The sequence below is a fragment of the Centrocercus urophasianus genome, unplaced genomic scaffold (assembly GCF_019232065.1).
Source record: "Centrocercus urophasianus isolate 14NV4802_14NV808 unplaced genomic scaffold, USGS_Curo_1.0 seq_18, whole genome shotgun sequence".
NCBI classification, from domain to species: Eukaryota; Metazoa; Chordata; class Aves; order Galliformes; family Phasianidae; genus Centrocercus; species Centrocercus urophasianus.
In genome coordinates, this window is record NW_024884733.1 from 4,268,249 (window position 1) to 4,296,080 (window position 27,832).

General features: G+C 42.8%; 2 protein-coding genes across 2 annotated transcripts; one reads left to right on the forward strand and one right to left on the reverse strand.

Annotated features, from left to right (window-relative positions):
• The first annotated feature begins 88 nt into the window (after positions 1–88).
• AXDND1 (axonemal dynein light chain domain containing 1) lies at positions 89–18,441 on the forward strand. Its single transcript, XM_042819423.1, has 24 exons — positions 89–241; positions 614–714; positions 1,320–1,434; positions 1,856–1,941; positions 2,802–2,858; positions 2,995–3,100; positions 3,769–3,890; positions 4,431–4,571; positions 4,974–5,078; positions 5,708–5,828; positions 6,412–6,513; positions 7,061–7,224; positions 8,025–8,088; positions 8,496–8,730; positions 11,055–11,268; positions 11,856–11,949; positions 12,603–12,811; positions 13,365–13,461; positions 14,450–14,560; positions 15,383–15,520; positions 15,669–15,800; positions 16,980–17,071; positions 17,477–17,628; positions 18,335–18,441. Exons 1-24 carry the CDS (start codon positions 89–91, stop codon positions 18,433–18,435), a joined length of 3,012 nt encoding a protein of 1,003 aa, XP_042675357.1. The 3' UTR covers positions 18,436–18,441.
• A 3,234-nt stretch (positions 18,442–21,675) lies between these two features.
• On the reverse strand, positions 21,676–27,771 carry NPHS2 (NPHS2 stomatin family member, podocin). Its single transcript, XM_042819858.1, has 8 exons — positions 27,495–27,771; positions 26,522–26,625; positions 25,814–25,886; positions 25,439–25,521; positions 24,290–24,493; positions 23,552–23,607; positions 22,652–22,730; positions 21,676–21,954 (listed from the first exon to the last, which is right to left on the reverse strand). Exons 1-8 carry the CDS (start codon positions 27,769–27,771, stop codon positions 21,676–21,678), a joined length of 1,155 nt encoding a protein of 384 aa, XP_042675792.1.
• Positions 27,772–27,832: the final 61 nt, after the last annotated feature.

A 27,832-nucleotide genomic window follows, 5' to 3' on the forward strand; every position in this document is an offset into this window, starting at 1 on the left:
TCTTCTCAGCCCTCTGTTTTATCAGTAGAATAAGTGAGTTCTGACACATTGCTTTCCAGAGATCCCTTTGTTAAGGGGTACATCGAGGATGCTGGACCACGTCAGGCCTGTTTCTTCCTCCCCAGAGTACAGTTTCGTTCCAGAAGAGATTTTCCAAGCCCTGACCTGTGCTAGCAGTTCTCTTGGCAGCCCAGACTACTTACAGTCCCACCAAAAAACAAAAAACAGAGTGAGCTTCAGGGTAAGCGTTTCCATCTTTGGTTTTTTATTATCCAGAATTGACTCTTTCTTAGGGACATGTTTTCATTCTGTTGGTGAAAAAGAAGGGTGCCAACCTTCTTGGACAAACTGATCTTGTGTAACGTTACTTTTCTGACCGTGCCATTTGATGTGGATCCAAAGCATAGTCTTACAATGCCTGTAAAATGGTAAACGTGCTTGTACCTATGTGTTGCTGTGAACCCCTTGTAGCAACTGTTTTGTGCATGCTGATTTCTTTAGCCCTAAGTCAGAAATAATTACATGGAGCTTGTTTAGACAGTCGTTTTGACCTCTCCCACTCCTTAGCACATTTCTGGCTAAGAAGTGACAGCCACGTGTGCTTTGTCTGCAGGGCTGCTTGCGAACCCCCGATCGGCTTTGGCATTATCCTAATCGTCGGAGCAAGTTCAGACACTTGACAGACCACCCTGTCAGCTTGACAGGTGCTGGAAGGTAAGTAAAGAAGGGATAAGGAGTTGACTGTGATGGGAAGACGTTAGCACTACAAATGCAGATAGGTCTTTCCATTGGTTTTTCTAGTGGTGAGTGTCTGCGCTGCCTAACGAGACTGGACGAATGGACCAGTTATCCCAACTGAGCTTACTTGGGTGAAATTCAAGGGAACGATGTTTCAGGAATAATAAATAAAGAGTTGCTGCTACGTGATCTCTCTTTGGAAGCATTCTTCCAACCGATCCCAGGCTCACTGGCATACTCTGATCCAGGATTAGGAAAAGAAGCTTTTCTGGCTTTAATGGGTTTATCAGGGAATAGCTTTACACTTCTTTGCAAATAAGCGTTGCTTAAATAGCACTAGGAATTGAAAAATGCCTTGCTCCTCTACAGTTTGCAGCTATGTACGTGACAAGGCATTGACAACAGGCATGAAAAGCAGTTTTTTGGCCAGTGATAGGCCAAAAATTAATCTGCCAAACAGATTAATCTGCCAAACAAGCATTATCTTATCAGTCTTTTTTGGCCTGGAAGAGGCCAGTAGCAAGAGAAAGGTAGGTTGCCTGTGTTCTGGGTCAGTGTACAGCTCTTTCCCTTTGTTTCAGGGATGTCTCTTATTTGTGTGATGTGATGATCCAAGAAGATAAAACAGTGGCCCTCAAAAGCTCTTTTTCTCAGAGTCCTCAGGAACAAAGCAGTGGTACAGTCTCAAGTACTCCTGTGAGTGCTGCTCCTCATTTATGTTTCTGTGTACATCATTAAGTGGGAGAAGGGAATTCTTCATGTACACCTCCAGTGTTGCCATGGGTTGTGGCTTTGTTTGGTTACTGAGCCAAAATGATTTTAGTGTCTTACCCTGATCCTAAAAGCCATCAGTTCTCCCTTCAGTTCACAGCATCCCAGCTCCCTGCCACAGTTCAGCATTAATTATTTTAATCTTTTTCCAAATGTGGATTGTTTCTGTTGTGCTCCAATTACGTAGAGCGGGAAAGAGAAAAGCACCACGAAAAGTCACTCTGTGAGCTTTGCTCTCTTTGCTCTCTTTTGCGTGGCCAAAACTGCACCATCTCTGGCAAGGAACTGGGAATTTGCATGCTATCTTCTATGCTGATGTTTAATGCTTTCTCTTTTCTATCCCTAGCAAGCAACCCTAGCAGATAATCTGGTTCCCGAGGAATTTCACATCGTGAGAAAGCAGGGAGTTTTGCCCTTGAAGTACTTTGATGAGTAAGTGCTTTCTGATTGACCAGGATTTGCCTTCAAGTTGTAGAGCTTCTGCTGTTCAGAATGGAGGGGTAAAATGCTAATAGGCTGAGAACGCTGGAAAAATGAACTTCTTTCAATTGAGGAGAGTGTATAAAAAAAGAAAAGAAAAGGTGGCTTTACAAATCCCACACTAATGGTAAGGCTGCATTCAGCCAGCCAGAGCAATGTGAGCCACCTTTGCTTTGCCTCTACTGCTTGAGGAAGGGTAAAGGAGAATTTTCTGTAGGCTATTACTACTAAATGTTTCCCTATTTGAACATGAATGTAGAAGCTGAAGTCTCTTTTGATCTCTTGAGGAAACTTTTGAAAGTTGCAACTTGTTTTTTTTGTTTTTTTGTTTTTTTGTTTTTGTAGTTTTGATTAGTCTTGTTTTTCTAACTAGCCTCTAGAATTGCTTTCTGGGCAACACAGGGCAGATCCAGGGTAGTTTCTATTCTCACTGGAGCTCTACAGGCCTGCTAACTCTTGGAGCTGACCATTCTGGTGTGGGTTTGTTTGTTTGCTTGGGATCTTCAGTTTTTCAGGCTGTAAGTTTAGAATCTCATTTACAAAGCTTTACTCCAAAGTGCTGCTGGGTACCTCCAGTGTTCCTACAAGATTTTGGTGGCAAGGAGGAGCTTCTGTTGGTGTATCAGTTGCATGAACAGCTGCAAGAGGTCAGACTTCAGGCTCTGGATGCTCCCACTGAGAACAACCCCACACTTCTTTCCCTATCTTACTGTATGTGGGACATAGAGATTGAATTAAAGTGCAGGATTCCTTAGCACTGGAAGGGCTGTTTTATAATTCAGCTTTTATCTTTTTCTTTTTTTTTTTTTTAGTAAGTACACAACTCTGCTTGAAGACAGTGAAAAGAGACTACATCTGTTCCCGTCCATGTACGTACCCTGAATCAAGTTTTTACTGGGGAAAAAACCAAACCAAAGCATCACGCCACAGTTTGAATTCCATTTTGTGGGAAAATACCATAGAATACTGTGTAGAATAATGATGTGTCTCTTTCTGGTCTGTCAGGAAACCTTCTGGGAGGTTAGAGGTCATACAGCTGATGGAGGCAATGGACAGCATGTTGGAAAAAGCTGGAGTAGATGAGCTGATTGGAGTAACAGGACCTTCACAGGTGGATAACTCACTCATACCCAGAAAAATAATATCATTTTCCCTAGTGTTTGTCTCAGTTGTGTTTAAGATGCCTCCAAGCAGTTACTTTTTGCCCAGGCCATCTGTCTGTAGGTGCTGTCATAGGTGAGAGATCGCTCTCTTGAGCTTCTGGTTGTCTTTGTCTGATCCTTGAAGAACAAGCAGCTGCAAAAATGCCAGAAAGGAATCATTTGGCATTACTATGGAGGAAATAAAGCAGTGGCTATCTCATCTCCTCATTAGCAGACAGGCTGCTGTGTTTAAAAATGGATCTTTAGAAGCTTTCATTTGCCAAAAAATCTCTATACTTTGCTTGGGCTTACTTTTTATTATTTTTGCACAGTAATGGGGAGGGTTTAAATGGACAAAGCAGGATTTTTGAAAAATGTATAGCACTGCTTCAATATCAACTCCTGCTGGAGTCAGCAGAAAAGCTCCCACAGATGTTAATGGGAGGACAGAGCCAAAACAAATTTGAAAAAGAACCTGTGAATGTGTGCAGGTTGGCTCTTTCTCTTCCCCTTCCCCATTACCTCTTCAAGAGGGAAATTAGGTTCAGAAGAATTTAGTGTGCTGTGCCAGTCTCAGTTGATGACGGAGATTTGCCAGTCTCTGCAAGGCTGGTGTTTGTCTCGTCTGTTTTGCCAGCTGCACAACATGCTGGAGCTGATGAAGGCAGAGCAGAACATCTACAATGTAGTTTTCCATGAGATGATTCGGCAGGTCAGCGTGGACTGCAAGGAGAGAGGACAGCTGCTTTCTAAACTCAGGTCATCATTTGCCAAGCACCCTTAATCCCCCTCTTGATTTGTGGCAGTATCCTCTCAGGAGCAGCATTAGCTAGATCTTTGCAGATTGCAGATCTTTCTTAATGTCACTGCCCAACAAAGCTAGCCTGTCACAATGTCACTGGCACGGGGTCTGATGCCAGAAGTGAAATAGGATTGCCCTGCCTAGTTAACAACCAGTACTAATGGACCACTGTTACATAACCAGGAGTTTGAACCCTTGACACAACACTTGACAATGCGGGCACCTTATGGGTGTGACATTTAATGGAACTTTTCACATGTGGAATAGCTGGAACTACTCTCACAGCTGGGGTTCCTCTGCTCTTTTTCCACCTCACACATTGATTACCAGTATTTGTAGCAATTACATTGTTCCAGAGTTTTTTAAATCCCAAGTCCGAACAGTCAGAAGATTGCCCTCTAGATGCGCTCTTGTGCAGTGAAAGGAATGGTTTTCAGATCTTCACTTTCAGGAAAATTTCTATTTTTAAATTTCTATTTTTATTATTTTTACTGAAGACAGAGGTATGTGGATCTCCTGGAGCGTATTCCTCAGCAGATGAAGACACTCTACAAAAAAATGATGGCTCAGCAACTGGTTGACAGACATATTACAGAAGAACTACTCTATTTTAAGGAGTGTGTTGCACAGCTGGCCAGGTCTGAATCCTTCCTCATCCTAAAAAATTATCTCAATGCACTAAGCTTAGCATACGGGTTTTGTTAGTTTTCAAATCTTCCTTCCACAGGAGCAGGCAATTATTTTTCTTATTTGAGCCAGAGCTACAGGGACTGCGCTTTAGCCTCCTCACACCATTAGTCTGTTTTTACTGTCAGCTGTGCAGCATGGAAGCACAGAATAAGGGTTAAACCACCTGCTTTCCTTTACACTTTGCACTGAAGGGGATTGTGGGAGCAATCTGCGTGTGCAGGAATAAGAGGTCTTCAAAATGCTTTTCAACTCTATAGAGAGCTGTCTGTGTATGGTGAGAGCAGTCTGTGTTTAGCAGAGCAGAGACTGGGCTGGGCTAAGTTTATTTAGGCTGTTCCTTGCTGTTTCAGCGAACTACATGAGGTACGAGAACATGACTGCAAGGTGACCAAAGAAGCAGAAAAAGTTCAAAAGGAGCTAGCTGCAGCCATGCAAGAGGCAGAGGCAAATGCAAAGTAAGTTGCTTTCAAAGCTAAGGTTGGGAGATCTCTGCAGCGTGCTGGTATCATTCTCCTGGCTTGGGAAGAAGGACAGATTTCCTTCTGAGGAAGAGAGCTTGGCTCTTTGTGACAAATACTGTCATTTTTCTATAAGCCCTGAACTCCTCAAAGGGACAAGAAGCTGTCTAAAATTCTTCTAGTTTTAAATCACAGAAGTTGCATTTGTTGCTCAGGTGCTGCCATCCTCTTCACCCTACAGTCATAGCTGGTAAGCTCATAGTCAAGTAGAGCCTGCGGCTTGGAACTCGTATGGGGCTGTAGACATCTTCAGATACCTAAAAAACCTAAGTATTGAGGTGGTTGGTATCGGATTTGTGTTGGGCGTTTGGGATTCACTTACAGGAATCTTGTGTCATGAAGAAAGCAGATAGTCTAGATCCAACAGAGATTTGTAAGAATACTGGCTGGAGGATATCAACACAGTGGTGTTGTAGCAGCTCAGGGTAAAGGAACCATGAATTCACGCACTTATGTGGAAGGTGATCAAGGAAGGAAAGAGGGAGATGAAATGTCTTGGGAATTGGGAGGAACGCAATAAATGTGAATAAGAAGCATGGACAAACTTCATTGTCTTTTCCTTCTAGCCTTTTGGAACAGTATCGAGAGTTATACGAGTTACAGAGGAGAAGGCTGGAAGACCAGGTTCTGGTGGTAGCTCAAGAGAGAGACATCTGGAGCTCAGCTGCATGTAACCTTGCTCTGATGGTAAGTATGGGAGGTCAGTGATACACTGCAAGGTATAGACTATCACAGCAGGCAGACTTTTCCAAAAGCAAATTTCATTCCAAAGAATGTTTGTGTTTAATCTAATTGGGTGCTAACCCGTCTCTTGCCCTCCTTTTCTGAGGACTGTTGTATTTCATGTTTTGTTTGGTTTGTTCCAGCTGATTCACACAGCATTTTTAGTACAGGCCTCCAGATTCTGTGCAGGAAGAACTACGAAATGAACATTTCCAGTTGGAGATGAGTTTGACTGAAAAGTTTCCTTCTTCCCCATAACTTGGAATATTGTAGCCAGATTCTTTAAGCTTCACAAAATAGCATTCTTGGATAACTCTGCTTCCTAGCTTGTGTGTTTTTCTTGTTTGTGATCTTTTACTTTTTCCTCGATAAAGTTTCAAATTTATTAGCAGACCTACCTTCTTGGTTTGCCTTGTGGGTAAGAAGTTTATTTCTGAGGTAAGTGGCTTCGTCTGCTTGCACTCTATTTCATTGATGGTAGAGCTTCACGTTACTATCAGATGTCCCTTCTCTCAAAAGACAACAGTGAAAATAACGTTTCTTTCAGATAATAGAAAGAAACCAACTCACATTGATTCGCAGGCTCCATATAAGTGGGAAGGCTCTGACCAAAGTTCTCAAGCATTTCATAGTCCTTCTGGCCTCAAAGGTAGGACTTGTCTGCCATGGGTACCTGTTGGAAGTGTTTGTGTGTGTGGTGCATGTAGCACTGATGCTCAGTAAAGCATTCAGTACTTCTGCTGTTACTAGAACTTTTAAATCTTGATCTAGTTTTGAACAAGCATTAAAACTTGAATTCACTCATTGTCTTTCCAGTTCCCTTTCTCATTATTCCATATCCTCTTTCCTCTACCTCAAGCTTTTCTTTTTCCTCTTCTTTTCCTTCTTCATGTTATTCTTCCCTCTCCTTGTTCCATCGCCATAAAACCAAACAGATCCAGGTTAGTGAAATTTTGTCTTTGAAGGTATATAGTTGCATGGTCTCTATGTAGCATACAAGCAGCAGACAGTCAAGTGCTCGCTTCTGGAATACCTGGGAAGTGTGAGCCAACTTAGTCCTGCATGAAAGGGGTTGTTTCCCAGATCTCTGATATATATATATAGATATAACTCAAAACACCTAGACTGAAGGGAGAATTCCTTCAACTCAGATCAAAACAGTTACAACTTTTTTTTTGCCATTTCAATGGCTGCAGGATCTGAGAGACCTTGCTGATCTACAGGAGGAGACCGAGCAGTTCAAAGGAATATTAGGTCATGTTGGAGCAGAGACAGAGCATTTGGAGGAGTCCAGCAAGGAAAAACTGCAAATTGTGCTCAGAAACCTCAACAAGTGGCTACAGTACCAACACAGTAACTTGTGAGTGGCCCTGAGGGACTGGGAGTAGTAGTCATTTCCCCTTTGCCCCATGGCACAAGTCAAAGCATGCACAGAATTCCTGACTCAGATGTAGTGAGATTTGTTACAATCTTCATTTTTCATATCCCTCACTGCTCTGCTTTTATGATTGACATGTTTATTTTGATAATTGGGTCCTTAGTGGTAGCTCCAAAGTGATGCTGTATGTTTGTGGCTGAATGCAGTGGTGAGGTTACTGCTGACTCCATTAGGGCAAGGATTTTACCCTTCTGCTAGGAGCCAGAGTTCTCTTTTTACAGATATGATTGCCATGACAGAATTCTTCTGTTTAGTTTGGTTCATTTTAACACTCATGACACTTGTATTGATGCTTCAATAGAGCAGTAAAGATACAAAATGAGACTGTAAGGCACATGAGGTTCCAAATGCAAGGTCTTTTTGTATATTAATGTATATTTTGCAGACTTTTTGTTAGTCCATCATGATATATTAAATAAAGGACAAATGCAAGTGCAAAATCCAGAAATGCACTGTCTGCACTAACAAAAGATGTTATTTTCCACACTTCATTCGTATGTTAATAATTGATTTTCTTAACTACAGTTGTGTTTGCACTATGTTGAGTGACTTAGCCTTGCCAGCTAAGTAAGACTTGGTGTTTTTGGCTTTTTTTTTTTTCCAAGTTATAATTTGTGTCACAAACTTGGCATGCATACACTGTATCTTGACCTTGGTTTTGCATAAACCACTACAGGATTTTTTTTTCTCTCAGCTCTCATGCCTTCTTTTTTTCTGCTTAGTTCTTTTCAGATGAAAGAAGAGCTATTGGATGAGATCTTAGAAGATATGAAGCTCTTAATAAATGTAAGATTTCTGGAGGTTGAACATACTACTAAATGGTATATGCTCAGCAAATGACCAATTGCTGTCAGTATCTATGCCCATCACAAATCAACTGACATCATTTGTTCTGAAGCTTCAACCAAGAATCTACACATGAAAAGTTGCAACTGCCCAATACTGCAGCTCAGCCATTAGGCTTACCCACACTTGAGCACTGACTGCCAGTTCTGGTGACTGACAGATTATATTAATCTGTAGAAGCATTCACAGTTGTCAGCTTCATGGAGTAAGTTTCCAACTTATTGTACTTACTATGACATGCTCATGAATTCCTTGTTATTCTCTTACCTGATTTCTACCACCTTTCCACTGCAGCCAAGGAGTGGTCCAACTTTTGGGGACACAGTAAGCCTGTTGCTTTTTTTCAGATGCTGAAGGAAGATGTGCAGCTGTATGCAGGGGAGACATATCTAGCCAAGACTGAAAGTCTCAGGAGTGCTGCCAGGATACAGGGACACTGGACAGAGCTAGGAGAAACGGTGCTGAGTCGACACCGGGACTTAACTGGAGCATTGCCTCCACAGCTCACTGCCCTGGAAGAAATAAACCAAAGTGCACGTGAACTCTATCAGCAATATAACATAAGGATAAGTGGGAATAATGGTAAGAAATAACCAATTTTGCAGTTCAGTCTTTCTTAGGATATGCCAGGGAGGTAGCAGGTAATAAAGGACCAGTTAGTACAATCTGCTCTGATTTTTTTTTGCAAAGACTATGTCTGATCCCTACGTATATTTCAGCAACCAAAAAATGGGAGGTATGAACTCTGAGAAACTTGGCTCTTGATCGCACAAAGAATATCTGGAATCTGAAATGCAATGCAATATAATCAAAGAAAATTGCAGTACAAATAAGACATAAACTGTGTTAAGCTGTGTTAAGCATGTGTAGTTTGTGATTGCGTGAATTATGTGTGGAAAAGAAAGCAAATGTACAATAAAAGAATAGATGTTTAAGTTTTAAAGCAAAATGTCACTTTAGAGTTCATTAACCTGATAATACTGTTTCAGAGGGTAATATTTTTTAATTACCTTATCATTAAAACAGAGTTATCTAAATTTAGATATTGATTTATACGGATAATAAATTATGCAAATAAATATTTTTCTTGCTGATATAAAATTATCACATTCTGCTTAAGATAACAAACATTTGTAACCAACTTTTTCAACATTTGCCTCTCCTAGGCCTTGACTCATTTCTGACTTCAGAATTGTTTCATCTCTGGTTTTTTTTTTTAATCATCTTCTTTTCTTTTAGAAGACTAAACTGAATATGTGTCCAGAACTGCTGCTCATGTTTTCCGAGCTCCTTCTCATTCTGTCATCTTAGTCTTTCATAATGTTACCCTATGCTTTATGCTGTGTTGTATATTTCTGCTAAAAGAGACAGTATACTGTTAAGTCTGTCCAACCTAAAAGACAGCTGAAAGAAGTGAATACTCCTAGCAGTTCTCATTAAAAAGTAAAAGAAGGAAAAAGAAGCAGGGACGTAACTGGCCAGATATCATGGCAAAAAGTTAACAGCAGGCTGTCAGAAGTCTTTGTATTTATTAGTGGTCTGAACAAAGGTTTAGGTGGCATAGTGCTGACATCTGATACAGAATTGCTTCTATCAGTAAAGTCCAGAAAAAGGAGGTTTAGCTTATTTTAACATAGGTTTTGGGAACTGGATCTCAGTAAAGGTATTCTCTTCCTCCATACAAGGCAGTGTATTTGAATTGCTTGGACTCATTTCTGCTCTTCTGCCTATGAGAAGAGACAGGGTATTCCATCTCTTTACATTGCAGCTACAGTTTAAAAAAAAAAGGTGAAAAAGAAAATGGCTATAAGAAATAGATGAGAAAAAATACTGAAAACATGGTAATTATTGTAATTTTGTTCTGTAAGGCAATGATACTCATTTACCTGAAATATTTATTATCTGCTAAGTTCAGGTTACCTGATCTCAAGCACCATGTGACAGAAATACAAAAGGTTCAGTATTTGTTGACAAGGAATAAAGATGCAAAGAGAACAACGGCATATGAGACTAAAATTTATAAATTTTCATTAAGGCCTTTGCTCTTCCTTGATCATTTCTTGAAGTTATACCTTTTTTGGTAAGTTTTTGACTCTGAACTTGGTGACTGGGACCAGAGCGACCTCTCCATTGAGATCCTGCTAGCTCTTCTCTTTTGCTGCAGACCTGACTATAAGATAAAGGCAGTCTTCCCAAAGCAAATTTGTCTAGTTGTGGGGCTTTCACAGTATGTTCTGGTACCATCCAACCTTTGGAGGTAACTTCTTTCCTTTCTTACCAGTCTGAACATCTAAACATTGCTTCATTGCATGACAAATAATCCAGAGTAGAAGTTAACATACCACAGCAGTACAGTGGGGAAACTGAGTCATTAAAATGTCTCAAAAATGGTAATTACCTCCACATGTGTAACGTGCTATCTTTGAAACAAGATGTCATGAAGACCAGGACCTTAGCAGGATTTAAAGACTAAACACTGGACATCAGGAGCAACCTTAATTTCAAGCATACTGCCAGGAATCAAAGAATATCCATCAGCGTATGCCAGATGAGTGAATGAACGTGTGATTTACTGTTTTATCCAAGTATTTTTTAATATCTATGTATGTTGTATCTCTTTTGAAGAGAGCTACAGCGCGTTTTGTAAGAGTCCTATTAAGCCATCACATTTCTTTATGCAACAAGTCAAATCTGTCAAGACAAGAAAGAAAGTCAGCTTCACATCAAGCAGATTTTCTTCCAACTTGCTTTTAATTCAGTGCTTCCTAAACAGTTTGTTCTTAGTGCTAAGTATAGCCAGATCTCACGTAGGCTGTTCATCCCTCCTGGCAAAGGTCTTTGAATTGAGCCTTGTTTTTGTTGGCTGAAAGAACGTAATTAAAGGTTTGTATTTTCTTCTCCTCCAGGCACAGCCAGTTTTTTGACAGTCTTGGTGAGAAGCATGGAAGATTGGTTACTCAAGGCGCAAAAGCTAACGCGAGGTTCTGGCATGCATGAAACTGAACTGCAGGCATTTTATCACATGATTCCTTCATGGTTGGCCCAAGTGGATGCATTAATGAGCATTATAGGCTCCAGTCAGTTGCATAAAGCTGAAAGTGATATGGAATTGCATTTCCCGTAAGGACAAAGGTGTTAATTGTGCCTTATACATGAAACTACATGCATAAGAAAAGAAAAATGTTGTTTTGTGGGGACTCTGGCACAAGAAACTGGCAGTGGGATAACTGTGATCAGCTGAAGTGTTAAAATGATTGGTGGCTGCCTTTCATTTGCTGTGATTTGGCCATTTGCTTTGATTTGGCAATATCTCGAGACAGTTGGTGGCTACAATATAACTCCTGGAACATCACTGAGTGCCACCTGTTTCGAGATCGTGGCATTTGAAGAAAAAAGCTACAATTTGTGATTAATTTACAGGCAGATTTGTGGGGGCATTCTTCTCATCATGCTCTGTCTTTGGCAAATATCATCAGGAAGTAAAGTATTTGCAGAGCACATGCATAACATATATGATAGAGATTATTTGCAAATGACAAGCTTGCCCACAACCACAGTGTCAATAAATCTGCTTGCGTCGTGTCCCCAGCATCTGGTGTGCTAAATGTTGTTTTCCTTGAGCTGGGAACAAAGGTGTCTTTGCGACAGGAGATCCCTGGGTGTGGTGCATTAGATGTCACTTTGTCTCTGCATTATTTATTTTAAAGGGTGGTACCTAGAGAATTTTTTAAGAGGATTCAACAATGGATTTTGTCCGTGAATACTGAGGTTGAGAAGAGCACCACGCATCTTAATGAAGAAGTAAGTGGAAGCAAGTAAAGCACTGTATTTAGGATTCACTGTTTCCTCCAATTTTTGTCTGGACAGACCACAGCTGAGAGGAATGCCTGCTTCTCCTTTAACACCTTCTTTCTTGTTTGAGTTGCGGCTTTCTGTCTTCCAGCCAGGGGAACATATCAAGACTACTAAAAATAGTGCACTAAAGAGTGAATCAACAGAATTATGTTTTGCTAATCTTTAGCAAGCTTTCCCTCTGGAGTAATGTTGATATTTTCTGTTCAGAGAACTGTTTTGGCTGCTAGCTCTCTGTTTTTGATGTTTTTTTGTGTGTGTTTGTGCTAGTGAGGTTCTCACAGTGTATCTTCTAAATGCTTTGCAAGCACGATGTGTGATTTTTGGTTTGCTGCTGGAATGTGGACAACAATGCCCCGTAGCTGATAAAGAGCTCATGTTGCTGAACAAATACTTTGCAGAAAGACAGGTCCATAGCAGGAAAATATTTATTGGTAATAGGAATGAATATGGGAGAAAAAAAATACGGGTCAATGTTTCTGTTACTAGGTCAGCTTGAGTTAGGGTAGAATATTGGCTTAAGTGAAATGCACTGAATTCAGACTACCTGATAAGATCGTTCACTTATTACTGGTTTAGATTTGCTCTGATGTTTTGTGCAGGTGACTGAACTGCACAGGAACCTGACCCTGTGGCTGGTGAATTTGCTGCAATATGTGATAGCGGATCACTTGTCCTGTGAGTGTCCCCAGCAGCAAGAGGCAGACTTCGAGATGGGCAAGGAGCTCAGTCTTCAGAGTGCTCAGGAACTACAGGAAGAAGCAGAAAAGCTGATTGCCAAGATGTGTGTACTGTCTGGTTCTGTAGTCAGGTATGAACAGAGATTTTCAATTTGGACTAAAGGAGGCTAATTAAAGAAAAATGTGTAGTGTGCCAAGAGATTCCTCGAGGCAGCAGATCTGATCAATTTGGTTTTCCTTAGATCTTTTCCTAGGTTCTAAATGGTCCTTACTGGAATTTGGAGGGAGCCTCGAAAGATAGGTGTATCTAAAGAGAATGACAGTATCTGCTTTATACCTGGTACTGCTATAAAACACGCATCTGTAACTCTGTGGGCTCTGTCTACTGTTCTGAGCATCACCTCTGGAGGATGTAAAACAGTACAGGCAGTGAGTCTGCAGTCCAGGTCACCTGGAGCAAAGCCTGCATCTGTGTTCTTATTTCCTCTATGGGCTAGTACAGTACAGGCACAAACAAGCTGCCTGGGAGGTCATTGTGTGAGTGGTGCAGGTGAGAATTGTTCTCTAGTGCAGAAGTCTATAGGTAGCTTGTACATCTTGCTGACAGCAATGGGATGCTGCCTGAAAGGCAGAAAGCATTTGAGGGCACTCCTACAGTGTCAACAACATTCTCCATCTTTGCAGCTGCTGCCGTGAGATTGTCAGCGCAATTGTTCGGAAGAAACGGTCACAGAAGGATGCAGAAGCTGATTTTGAGCTAGAGGAGCTGGATAAACTCAAGGTAAAAGGCCACTATGTTTCCAGCTGTCTAGGTCTGTACCTCGATGAGACCGCATTTGCTTTGTGAAAGGTAGAGAAAAATAAATGTGATGATTTTCAAGGAGGAAGATTCTTACTACTCCTGATCCCTCAAATTGCCTACTGACTCCACGAAAGTGGATAAAACTGAACACGACTCAGTTTTAACACTTTCCTTATCTCATTTCAGGATATCCTGCTAGATTTATTCCGTATGAATGGCAGCAGATTCATCTCTACATTAAAGCTTGTCAGAGCCATGTAAATTGAGATTTGAGCAGTGCTTGGGAGTTTCTGGAGGTGTTTGGTGCAATATACCATTATACAGACTCTGTTGAAGTGTTTTGCTGTCAGCTAGCCTAGTCTCCTTGACTCTATACTGGAGCTCTTACTGAAAGTGTGTGTTGATGGCATCTTTATTTGAAGCAGTGCAAGGAGTGTGATAGCGTGTACGTTTCTTCCTCTGGTAATTGCTACCATTGTCATCTTCAGTGTTTAGTTAAGCTTTGTCTGTGTTTTAGGAACCTGAGATGTAGACCCTTCTTAAAGCCTAACACTGCACTGAGCACAGAACAGATGAGATTTTTACAAGGAATTTAAGAAGCTTCTTTTCAGGGACTGGAAAGTTTCTGTTCCATGTTAGCTTTGCAAGTGAAAAAGTAAACTTTCAGATTTTCCTTCACTTCTCCCCACATGGGCTGGGACAGAGACCTTCTCTGCTGGCCTGAGGTGGAGCTTGTTGAAGGAATTGAGTAATTAGACAGTGATGGATACCATATCTGGAAGCTTGGAGAAATGTCTTCCATTTGCTCTGTGAGGTGTGAATGGAAGGGTCCATTCATGTCCCTGGAACAGATAAAGACAGATGGAATTATTTAACTGACTGAATAATTATGATCACAGATTTTTTATTTTATTATTATTTTTTTTTTTTAATCAATAATGCCTCTTTTTCTGTTATGTCTTCTCAGACTGAGTGCTGTAATTGGATTCAAGTGTGTAGCCTTCTCCTTTCAGAGATCAAAGGCACTCCAGTCTCCTTTCTGCATTTAGAAGAACTGAGAAACCTCTTTGGATCAGAGGTACACATATTGACTGCATTTGCTGTTCTATGTTGAACCAGTTTGAATGAAGATCTGCTTTAAAATTTCTAAAGCAAGCAGCTATGATTCAATTTGAGCGAAGATCCAGTATGGAGACCTCCATGTACTCAAAGCTGCAGTTAAAGCTTTGAAGAATGAAGACTGTAAACTGGTTAAAAATCACTGTGCTTCTTGTGAGGGTATTACTGAGGCAAAACCGAAGCTTCCCTGTAGCTACGAGGTATTACTGCACTGGTAGAACAGATCAGCATGGTGCCTGCTAGCTTTCGCTTCATCCTTTGGCGTGGACTTAAGCTGGAATTCTTTTGGTTGGCTTGCCCAAATCAGGCTGAACTTCTAGTCAATTCTTTATATGAAATGGGTGTCTGACACTGCCTGTGACAATTACGTGTTTTATAGATGGCTGGCCTGGCATTGATGTAACGTCATACATAACCTAAATTCAGATGACAAGGAAATAGTTTTCCTATTCCTAAATGATGCACAAATTATTTGCATCAGCTCTCAACTCAGTCCTCAAGCAGAGTGATATTTGTCGTGAGTAACTGTGTACTTATGACTAGTATGGCAGTACTACAGTATACTGCCACTGCTGTAGGCCATGTGTTGCCCTTTTTTTTTCCCCCTTATACAATGGCCTATAAAAAGCAAATATACCATAGTGGGTCCTGCTTATGAGATATATGAAGCCCAAGTTTAAATGTGTGCAAGAGGAAGTCAGAGACCAGCCATTTTGCCTGGGTTATTTGGATGGACAAAAGGGACTTCTGGTACTAACCAAATTATTGTGGTGCGTTACAGGAATTGGAGTTGAAACTTAAGGACACTATCATTTCCTCAACTCAAGAAGGGCTTAAAGCTGATGATGCCAACAGTGAAAAGAAACAAATAACAGAGAAAGAAACATCAACAGTAAAGGAGAAAATCGTCCTTATGCAGGTGACAGGAGTAGCTGCAATATGCTACTTTCCAGCAGAGTTGGGATTTTTTTATTGCTTGGTGCACGTGATGGGAAACGTGGCCTTTTACCTACAGTGTCACTAAGCTAGTGATATTTCTCCTATTTCTTGTTCATTTTCTCTCTTAGGAGGAACCAGGTGCTGGTACAGATGATATGAGTGAAGGTGATGAAACTACTACAGACGTGATCAGATATGTAGGACAAGACTCCAACATCCACCTGAAATCCTTGAAGTCAGACATCATTTCAGTTACAGGGGTAGGAATCTCCACTACACTAATGTTTTTAGCACACGTGGCAGAGATTTGGAGCTGGGTTTTAGCTGTCTATTTGTTGTCAGACACTGTTCAATGTTTATATCGGACCTGCTGCATGAGTGAAAGGTGCTGGTGTTCTCAATCTCTCTTCTTGCCACTACAAAATATTCATTAGCACAATTTCTGCTGCCTCAGTTCATCCACATGGCTCGTGCATTCCTGCCCTGTACCATGAAGTTGGGTCCAGTCACAGGTGATGTGTGTAGTCTGAACTAGGACTATTATCAGAGACTGAGTGTTGCCAGCACTTCCTGGTAAAAATAATACGGTGCTGAATACACAGAAGAGATTCAGGGATATTCAGAACAGTAGGAGTGCAAGAAGTTCAGGTTGCTTTTGGCCAACTGTGCCTCCTGGGTCTCTATTTTTTTCCACTTACCTTTGGGATTGTACTCTTTGGAAGAGTAGTCCAGGCTAAAGGCATCAGTTTGTAAAGTTGCTCTTCAGAAGTCATACAGTTTGCCTTCTCCAGTCACTTCCTAGCTAGTCAGACCTTCAGAGCAGAGCCCAGATGTATGTGAATTGTGGAGCTTTAGCAAACTGTCAGTGGATATTGCTACTCCTTAAGTATGCTGCATTGTTAAGTGTGCCTTGCTCTCAATGCTTTAGAGGCAGGCAGGTAGTGCAGTGATAGTGAGAGACTCAGGAGTGTTTCTTTATGGACTTAGATTGGTTAGTAAAAATGAATCTCTGGAAATCATGGTAACCTTACTAAGCTTAGATTAGGAGTCTTTCAATGGGACTCCATAAAAGTCCTGGTTCTTTTCTTCATTGGTTGTTAGTTACTTCACTCCTGGTCAGGCTACAGCCATCTCCAACATCTGTAACCCAGTGATGCATGGGCAATCATGCAACCAAGACTAAGTGCAAGTGAGATATTTGTGTCCAAATCAGGAAGTTATTTTAGTCTATTTTTAATGTCAATACATGATTGGATCCAATCAAAAGAAAATGCTTGACTTAACCTCTGGTTTTGCATGATTTATGGATACTGAGCTCTTGTCTGTGTCGTGACCATGTACACAGACACCAGCAGTGTCCAGCCAAACAATATTCTAGATGAAATGCAGCATTGTTGGTTTCATGTTCATTTATGGAAGATTGTGCTCTTTCCAACCAGAGAGAGATGACTGCCAGCAAGTCGTCAACTCCCTTTTCTCAGAAAGAGTTTGAAGCCCTGGCACTGCTGGAACACCTGCAAGTGCAGCTTATGTGAGTACTGGTTCTATGCTGGAGGGATAAACAGGGCAGGGTTCCATTTATATCTGTTCTGCTTTCTGATTAGGCTCTGCTTCAGCCATCTCTGTTAGCTTAGTTTTGGGTCTCTTTCTCTTCTGATTGTCTCAAACCGTTGATTGTGATGTTAGCTAAAGATGTGATACTTTTAACACTTTGTTAGCAAATGCTGAGTTTAAAATGAATTCACTTTGCAGGCTTGCATAGCTGTGCAATGATGTCTCCATCTCTTACAATGCCCTTCTATGAAACCACAACTGTATTTTATAGAGTTGTTCAATTCCACTGCACATTTCAGCTTTCTAAATCTTTCTTTTAAGTATTCTACCAGCACCTGCTTAGATTTCAAGTTTCAGCATTATCTTTGCTTCTTTGTTTCAGAGAAACAGAAATCCGTGCTCAGAATGCAGAGCAGAGATCTGAAGATTTTGAGAAGAAGCTGGAAGAAGCCCTGGAGAGAATCCAGGAGCTAGAGAGTGAGCTGGAGAAAAGGGGCAAAGTCGTCCCAGAACCAACACCTAAAGAAGGGCAAGGTCAGGATAATCAGTGATCTGAACCTCTCCTGGACTCAGAGCAGGAAGCAATTTTTGAGGATACCTCATTCATGTCCCACTTAGCACATGCTCCTTTCTTCCTGAGCGCGTCCCAGGGTCTTGTCTTGACTCGCTGTCAGAAGCTAAGCAGGGAGGCTTTTGTTCTCATTCCAGATTGGGTCAGAAAGAACTGCTGAACTCTGTCTGTTTTTGAGATAAAATAATTTTGATTTTGCCATATGACACCAGGCCTACATATATTCTAGATATTAGATGCCACTGTAATTGGCTTCACCTTCCCTTTCAGTACTGTTACAGTCAAGGTCTGTTTAGAATCACTGATTTGTGGGTAGAAAAGAAATAATGTTTAGGTCCCTTCATATCCCACATACTTTTTGTGTTTGTAGCAGAGGCCATTCTTGCTGTCTCCAGCTGCTGATGGCTTGGTTTTGCCCACGTGGTGTGGCAGTGAGTTCTTTAGGTGGCATGTTTCTTGTAAGTGAATATATTTCCTTTCTCGGCTGGATCTGCTCAGAAATAAGATGTGAAGGAGAATAAGTGGAAATTAAAACATCTCCTCTTAACACTCTAGTGTATATTCTCTTTGATATCAAAGTAAGAAGAGAGACTAATTTGTTTAAAATACTTTAAATGTATTTACTCTGCATTTTAAAGGCTTTTGTTGTGTTTTTTTTTCTCCTTTCAGAAAAATGTTTACAAGAAAGCTTGCCTGAAGGGGAAGCCTGCTCAACTCCCAAAACTTCCACCTCTGGCCAGCACAAGCAATCCAGAAAAAGCAAAAAATAAAAAATAACAATGCCTGAGCAGTTTCTTGGTGACTATTCAGAATAGTTTCTCATTCCAGTCCACTGCCTTTATTCCATATTAGCCACTCTTCCCTCTGCCATCTGGGCACTTGTGTTGTTCTTCTAGCTGGTTCTACCACTTCCACACCTGTCTTGTGCTCTACTTCCCCCCACAGCTCTAGCATCTCTACAGCTTGTTCACCTTCTCTGTATGCTGATACACCCACATGCAGTACCCCTGCAACCTGGAAAAGCCAAACCACCCACAGAGGTGGTCCCCAGGGCTTCTGCCTCAGTCAGGCACCAGCCTGGGATAATCTGAGTAGTTATGAAGCTCTGCCAGGAGAGGAGCAGCTGCCTGGATTTGGCATGACTCTGAGGTTTGACCCAGTCTCAGCTCTGAAGCTGTCAAGAATCATGTCTGCTCCAAACAGCCCCTGCCAATTCCCCTGGAGTAAATTCTATTATGGAACCTACCATATATCAGTAACACTGAAGCACATTTTTAAATGATGTTTTCCTTCTTTGAGGTTTTGAGTTTATACCTCCTGAAGGTAAAATTACAAGTTTCTGCCAACTCTGTACACGTTAAAGAGAGAAAATCCTGCTGGAACAAGGATTCCTTGGAACTGAGGAAGCAATTAGCTGTCATTTGCCTTTTCTGCAACTTTGTAGAAAAGTTGCATGTTTGAAGAAAGATGCACCTGACTTCTGAAAATGAGTGCAAATAGGGTAATGTGTGCCCTGGCCTCATACCACGTGTTTCTGGCCAAGCACTGTTCCTTTCAGACGTTACTTGCAGAGGTGGTGGTCCTTGATGTGCCAAGGAATCTTGGTCTGGTTGGATCGTTTCACATGAAGTTAGAAATATAGCCAGAGAAGTGCTCAGAGAAAGGATCATCTGTAGGTCACTCTGTGTGGTGTTTACACCCTTTTGCTCTGGTTGGGAAGCAGGGGCTTATTCCAGCATCGTGAGAAAACAAAAACAGAACCAGCCTCAGAGAATATAAAGCTCATGTTCGTCAGTGGAAGATTACAGAGCTTCCCAGAATTAGTTTTCTGTGTCTAGATCACTAGTGAGTTTTATTACAGACCTACAAGCAGCAGCCAATGGAATCCTGCAGCCAGCCAGCTGCAGTTATAGTGGTAGAATGAGTTGGATGTGAGGTTACATCTGGAGCTCAGATGCAGTGTGATCACTAAGTTCACAGGTGAGGTTTTTTGTTTTTTTTCCCCTTCTCAACCACCTCTAAGGAGACTAGTGTACTGAGAGTCCCTGCTGCAAGAAGACTAGCAAATACTAGTGGAGTGAGATACATGGAGCACTGAGTGTGGAGAAGGAGATTTCATGGAGAGGAAAGAGCTGATTAAATACAAAATTACTTGATACTTATTCAAGTAGACTCTTTGTCCCTTGTAGAAATGTTAAACCAGTACCTGCAGACCATCCTTGAGACACAGTTCCACGTCCCAGAAGTCTTAATTAATGGTATGAGCCAAGTGTGTGAATGTAACTAGCAGGCCAAGAGAGACTGAGAAAAATGAGTGAAAAATCAAGAGTGAGCAGCTGGCCGGTCCACCCCTGCTGGACACACGGATGATGGGAAACTACTGTGGGCGATTAAGAGCAGGGGACACAAAATTTCCTTTGGCCTCTACTGGCCAGCAGCACGCCAGGGAGATCTGCTTGGAAGCAGGAGTAGATGCTGCAGGTCAAGTGAAAGGAGAAGAGCAGAGTTGATGTCCACCCAAAGGAACCAAGAGCAAAGAAAGCAAGGGCACTGTGTTATTTCCTTTGGCAGTGCCCCAGGTCTTTCAGGGTAAAAGCTTACAGTATGTAAAGCTATTTCAAGTAGCTTTCGGCAGGGAAAATCTTACAGGAATTTTGAGGACTTTCTCCATTCCTTCCCTGTGAGTTTGGCAGTGCCCCGTGTCTATCAAGGTAAAAGCTTACAGTATGTAAAGTGGCTGCAGTGGGCAAAACAATTGTTCTCAAGGCTTTTAGCTGGCTCTTTGTTTAGTGCTGGATTCCCACTTCTCAGCTCAGTGGGAGTTGGCTAAATGGGTCATCTTCCTTGTATTTTCAGACAGTCCTGCTGGAAGCAGAGGTTCACAAGCTCAGATGTTGTCCTGTCTCACCACCCAGTGGAAGCATGTAGCAGCACAGCCTGCCTTCCTCCCTCTACACAAGCAAGCAAGACACAAGCATTGCCACTTTCCTGCTTTTCTCCTTAGTCTCCAGGACTAAACATCCTGGTTGCCTACTAAATAAATATATATAAATATATATATATATAAATATGTATAATGTATGGGTGGCATCTGAAATCTTATATCCAGTGCACCATGGACAAGACCTGGCTCATTCTCTTGTCAAAGGAGAACCAGGTTGGCAGCACCTACCAAATTACCTGCATGTAATTACCTGCATTACCTGCTAAGCCCTTCCCATTTCCCTCATTTGTCAGTCTCCCACCCCACCTGCCTGGCTGCTGTCTTTTCCCCAATTCACACAGAGGAAAAGGCACCTTAGCAAAGCTCCCACCTGTAGCACCCAACTGCTCCCAGTTTCTCAGGATGCAGCACGCAGAGGTGGGCTGTGAGGAGGAGCATGTTCCTATCCAAGAACTTCTGCCTTGGCTTTGTTTACCACCCAGCTGCAGGACTTGCTTTTATTAAAAAAAAAAAACTAAGCTAACACAGCTAAGACTGTGAAAGGGAAAACCCCAAAAGCCTGAGTGTAAGGACACTAGAAAACAATGCCCTCTGATAAGACATTCCCTCCTAGGAGGCAACCTGTGCCTGCCTCTTTTATCCCACTGTGGATTTTTCCCTGTAACAAATGATGTGTGACAGGCTGTTCGTTTGGAGATGGGGGTGTTTAAACATATAGAAGCTATCAGGCTTTCCTGCCAATGTGATGAGGGTAGGACAGATCAGATCCCAGGGATCTTTTGTGTCAAGGTGCATCAGCTGATGTGAAAGGGAAGGGATGATACTTCTCCCTCAGCCCCCTGCTCACATATGCACCAACACTGCTCATTGTGCTCCATACTTTTCCCTTTCCAAAACAAGCAGAAGCTTCTTTCATGTACAATCTACTTTTATATTACAGGTCTGGGCTGCCTTCCCTCCTGTCTCCAGTCCAGTACCTGCTGTTGGGCTCCCCATAGATCAGCCATCTTGCTTCTCTCTGAGCAGGATTAACCAGTGCTTATAGCAACTATTTCTGGGAGAACTCTTACAGCATGGGTGAGTCCTTCTTGTCTTTCACGCTTTCTGGGAGCTGTGAGGTGTCTGTGATGATGCTGCTCACTCCTGGAGGGCTGCGGGTAGCTGGAGAGACCAGATTTGTCGGATCCAAAGGTAAGGGTAAGATGAAGGCAGCAGGTTTCTCTGCAGCGAGGGAGTGCAGTGCATGAAGGTAACGGAGCTGAGCAGCAGCAGGGGCACTGGACAGGATCTCAGCTGCCATCCGCAGGGACTCAGAAGCCGCCTTCTCCCCCTCAGCAGCAATCACCTACCAAGGAGGAGAATAAAGATTTTTGTCAGGCAGGGAGTAAGGCCCCAGCATAGGCTACTTACAGAGGGAAGTTGCCACCATGAACTTTCTGGGGCCCCTGTAACATTCCTGCAGTTCTGATCATGGCATGTACTAGATCTCGCGTCTCACTTGTTTTCACCAAAGCTATGTGTACTTTGGGTGCTACTAGTTCCATCAGAGCTTACAACTGGGCACATGTGTGCTGCGAAAGCATGTGAGAGGGCAGCCCACGGGCTAAGCTTGTAAGAAGGGTACTTGGACACAAATCCTACCTAGGCTCAGTGTAAGGTATGGAAGACAGCCCAGGGTAAGGATGGTGTGGGGTACATGACAGTAGTGGCAGCCCAGCTCTGCCCTCCTGGCTGGGTCTCCAAGCAAGAGTGAAACCCTGAGAAGGGAGAGGTTTTCATAGGCACTGTGGTCAGGGATGACACCAGCCTCTTATGTGTCTTTCTGACCTGTGCATAGGTACCAGATCTGGGATTCCACTGCACTGGCCCATGCTGCAGCTCATCTTGCTTGACACAGCTCTTGAACAGGATCTGAACATCTTGAACAGATCTTCCCAGAGCTGTACCCTACTGTGGTATGTTCCAAAGACCTCAAACTAGGGTGGGGGAAAGGAAAGAGCGATGCTTTGGAAGGAGATGGGAGGTCTTCAGTGTTCGCATACCCGCACTTTGGCCTGCCTCTGGGCTTCTGCTTCCACGGCCAAGGACTGCTGGACTTCAGCAGGCAGCTGCACGTTGTTGCTGTGGTAGTGAAGGATAAGGATTAGAAGGGCTCTAGGCTCATCTGACAGCCCTGTGCTGGCCCTCTAGGGCTTAGAATGGGCTCAAGTACTGGTCTCTACAGAGGTGTTCACAAACATCCTTTGTTCTCTGCGTGTCCCTCTATAAATTACTCCCTTTAGTATTCTACCTCTGTTCCAATCTTTCTTTTCCAGTCTGATTTTGTACATATCCAAGCTGGAATCATTAGAAAATAATTCTAATGATAACTAGATCATTAGTGATGTACATAATCACTAGGCAGCAGAGAGGCCTTTTCTGTTTGTGTCTCTGAGGCTTGAAGTTTAGGTTTATGAAGTCTGTGAGGTATCAGAGGATCCACTGTGAGACTGCTCTCAAGACAGCCACAGGAATTTCCTTCTCTTTACAGATGTGCTTCTCTGCTGCCTGGCTCTCTCTTCCACGGCCCTCTATGCGATGAGCAAGTCCCACCTTTCTCTACAGGCTTCTGAGAGTTGAGACCAACCACTGCTAAGACCCTGAGGACTTTGGGGGGCATGTTCACTGCCTGTGTGACTCTTAGGCTAGAAGAACTGCAGAAGAGTTGATGAGATTCCAGCTAAGGATTCTGCATTTGGCTGTCAGTGCAGGAGCAAGTAACATCTTTGCTCATGAAAGTTTCATGTGAGACAGAGGTTTGAAAGGGGCAGTGAAAACAAGGAGGTGAGGGCTGCAGAAGAGCTGCAGGGAGGGGGCCAGGGGTAAAGAAGAAATGTGAGCAAAGCAGAATGGATACTTGCAAAAGGGCAAGAAAGTCTCTGCTACCACCACTTCCTACCTACATTTCTGTTCTCTCCACTTTGATCCCCCAGCAGCCTGTGACCGCATCCAAAGCCACCTGTCAAGAGGAAGATATTTTAGAGCACAAGGAGAACACAAGCCCTTCTCCAGGCTCCTCAGAGGGACTTAGAAGTTCAGGAACGTTAATTCAAGGCAGTGAGGCGGATTTATTATATACTGTGTGTGGACTCTCAGAAATAAAAATTACATCCCTCACTTCTGATCTGTACTTGCCCTTAGTATGATTTAGCTAGTCCATACTGGTTGACTGTAGAACCAATCCAATTCCATAGGAAACATTCAGTTCCTGAGTGGTACAATAAAGTTTGCATACGGTGGCCACAGAGAACTGCTGCTGAAGATCCTGTGTATTCAGGGTTTATGGCATCTCTCTCGCACAGCAGAAAACCATTCTCCTGAGAAAGTCCTCTCTGGAATAAGCACAGAACCTGAGGTACTGCAGAGCACTGATGAAAATGATTTAAGGGGTTCCTTCACGCTTCTCACATCACAATGTTTGCTACTACCCACATATGCTTGTGAATCTCACATTGTAATTCCTTCCCCTAAAGTGATTTTAAAAAGAGGAAAATTTCCCTCTTTTCAATGAAGGAGGCACATGTTCCTATTGCACTCTTTTGCAAAATACTGTCTGTGATTTAGGACTGATTATCTTCCAAGCTTGTTAGCAGAGCCTAAATTCCCTGCTTGCTCCACCCTCTCCCCAGCTGCAGAAGCACCTTTATCTCCTGGCTGATGCTCTTTCTCTCCAACAGAAGTTCAGAGAAGGCTCGATGTGCCAGGAGGCGCTTTGTGGTGGTTTGCACCAGCAGCTGGATGGCACTGGAGATGCTGGTGAGGGTGGTGAGGAGAAGAGAGGCGTTCTCCAAGCGGTAATAGCAGACAGCATCTATCTCCAGTGTAACCATGTCTTTAGTCACCACCTAAGCAGAAGACATGAGGGAAGATGGATCTGGTTCTGACAACTTTAAGGTAGCACAGAAAAGTACACAACTCTGGGAAAGAGGAAGACTAGGTAGATGGGTACATCTTTGTAGTTGTCACCTCTGCTACTCTCTGACCTTAGGCAAACTGCATCACCTGTGGATCTCAGTTCCCTGGTATAGCATCGTTGTGTCTGTCTCCTGAGTTTGGTTGCTGGGCTAGAGACTGCGAGCAGTCAAACATCCCCATGTGTCTCTTGGCCCACAGCTGCTTGCTCCATTCCTGTTTTCTGCTATGTGCTCGGTGTTGCTGAGTACCATCCCCAGAGGGACTTGCTTTACACCACGGGAGGGAACCTGCTGATGGTATTAGATAAAGGCAGTGGCACAGACAACAGGACTATTGGGAGGTTTGACCTGTGGGACTGTGGCTAGGGAGGGTGCCAGTTTCAAAGTTAGCAGTGAGCTCTCAGCTCTTTCCCTGACTTGTACAAGAGCAGAGTTGCCACACTTAGAGACGCCATTGTAAGGTCTCAGTCTGCTTTCCTGTCCCCATTGTGTGTACCCTCAGTGTGATGGGTAAAAACTGCTCCAATATCCATGGCTCAGCCACTTCCTATTGGTTACCACTAAAGCTTGTCAAACTGAACGGGATTAAAAGCAGTGGTTTTAAAATGGCAGAGAGGTAAAGGACATGTCTCATACAGTCACAGGAATCCAGCAGCTGAGGCTTTGCAGAAATGGCTTGATGTAAGATCTGCAGCAAGACCCTAAGAACTGGCAGTGCTTAACAGTATCTAGTGCCCAGTGGAGTGACATGGAACCAGAATCACTATCTTAAGCATAAGCTGTTTTTTTTACGTCAATGCAAAATCAGGACTGTCATCAAATACAACCAGATAAAGAGATCCAAGAATTAATGTAAAGAAGGGATGGTAGTCATACCTGGTGGAAGGGGATCTCTAGGGTTTTGAGGCGGAGGTCCACTTTGTGGTATGTGTCCAGGCAGGGAAGGAAAAAGAAAAGACCTGTGGAAAGAAAAGAAAATCTTTTGGTGATCATCAAAACCACAGAAATTGCTTCTTCAGCTCAAGGGAGCAGTAGAGGGGATTGAGCACAGAACTATGAAGGAACAGCAAATATATAGGCTCAAATTGTGAGTCTGATTCTGTATTGGGAAGAGCCATTGGAAGCTGCTGGACCTAAGAAGACGTGTCTCCTGGTTAACTGTACCTGCCTGGAGGGCACCAGGACAAGAGCTTTGGTAGAGCATGATGAAGAGGAACAATATGGCTGGGGGAAACTCAGTGAGCATCTTACCAGGCCCTTTGGCCCTGCCAGGAAGGAGATGCCCAAGCCGGAAAACAATGGCTCTCTCATACTCCCGCACTACCTGCAGAGAGAAACAAAAGCTAGGCTGGAGTGGAAGGCACAGGACCAGCAAAAAAATCTCACTGGGCTGTGCATAGGAAGACCTCTGTTCTGGTAAAGTCCTTTGAAAAGAGGATTTCAGCAGATTGGAGGTAGTGGAGTCAACCGTTCCTAAGTCTCTTTACCCCAGAAGAAAACCTGACCCAAAACTGATGGCTGGCTTGCATATAATCAGCCTGTGATTAGGTGAGAGCAGCCCATGCTAGAGTTGCTCAGTATTTCCCAGGATGAGGCCAGCATTCTGCTTTCTTGTAGTTTGGCTGAATTTGAACACCTTGTGCCTAATCTATTTCCTGAGAAGCTGTAATCAAAATATGTCTACTTGTAACCATGCTATAAATTAGAGAAAACTGAAGGAAGAAGAAAAATCTGCTATTAATTGAAAGATCCAACCTCCCTTTAAATTTGTAATGCAAAATCTATTTTACCCTGCTGCTGCAACACAACTGTGTTTGGATTGGGTGAGCTGGAGATTATGTTTAAAAGTGAACAGACCTGCAAACTGTCATAAGCTATATGCTTATGACCAACACATGCTGGTTACAGTCACAACAGACACCAAATACTAAATCCAAAAAGGCATCATGCCTTTCTTACCTTCATGCAGAACCAGACAGAAATGGGGAAAGTCATTACGATGAACAGGAAAGACAATACAGTCAGAAGCCACTCACAGATGTTGAGACCGGGAGACTTCATACCTAAGGGGAAATCCAACATGACTCCATTAGGATAGGAAAGTTCCCAAAATACAGATGGCCTGACGACTGCCTGCACAGGTCAGCTTCTGCTGGTCCTCTGCCTAGACCTGGTGTTTGCCTATTCAGTGCTCTCTCAAGCTGTGTTTCAAGAACAGTCCCTGGTGGTCAAGAATTTCCAAGACAGGCTCACAAATTTTAATTCTCCTTTTTTTGGCTTCTTCACAGTAGATCTATATGACAACTAAGCAGCACTGAAAGATTCAGAATGGGCAACTTGCTGGCTGACCCCGAAATCACAGAAATTTATCTGAAAAGATTAAGCAAACAGAAAGACTGCAAATAAAGCACAATATTCAATACTCACAGCCTGAAATACCCCTCTCCACTGGGGAATCTAAAAGATCTCAGGGTCTTCTGGAACAGGATTTTAGCCACATTTCAGAGAATAGAGCTGCACTCAGGCTATCCTGAAGGGAGTTACGGTTGTATGCCTCAAGCATTCTCCCTACAGCACAGTTCTTAGGGCTGTGAACTGGCATTAAAGCTAATTCTGTCTGCCTAAAGGAGGGCAAGCAAGAAAATAATGAGAAAAGAGCAGGAAAAAAAAAAAAGGGGAGTAGTGAACTGAAGCATAAATGATGCTGGGAATGTAACTGCTTGTTTCAAAGTTCACTGCTTTGCTAGACAGCACTGATGTGCCTGTACTGACTGTAGAAGCTGGCTGGAGCTTCCCATAATCTGTCTTGAGGACAATTACACATCTATGCAACGGGTGATAACACTCACCATGCAGAAAGCAAAGACACTGTCACCCACACAGTGTCAAAGAGCCCGTAGCTTTTCTGCCCCTTCCCTTCTATAAATCATACCTTCTTCTTGATGCTCGCTGTCCAGCAACATCATTGCCTCCATTTCTTCATCAGAGATCACATCATCCACGTCCACCACTGTGGATGTATGCACCCTACCATCAGTGCCTACAGTGCTCTTAATCTCCTTTGTTTTCTCCTGCCTTATATCTCCTATTTCTTTGCTGGCTTCTTTGCTTCTCTCCCTCTTCTCCCGTTTCCTCTGTGTAGCTGGAGACTCTCTCTTTCTCCTATGGGACTCCCTGGAAGAGCTTCGAGATCTCTTATCCATCCTCATCTGATTCTCTGCACCAAGGAGCATACAGCTTCCTGTGGGAGTGGAATGAATCCGTGCCCGA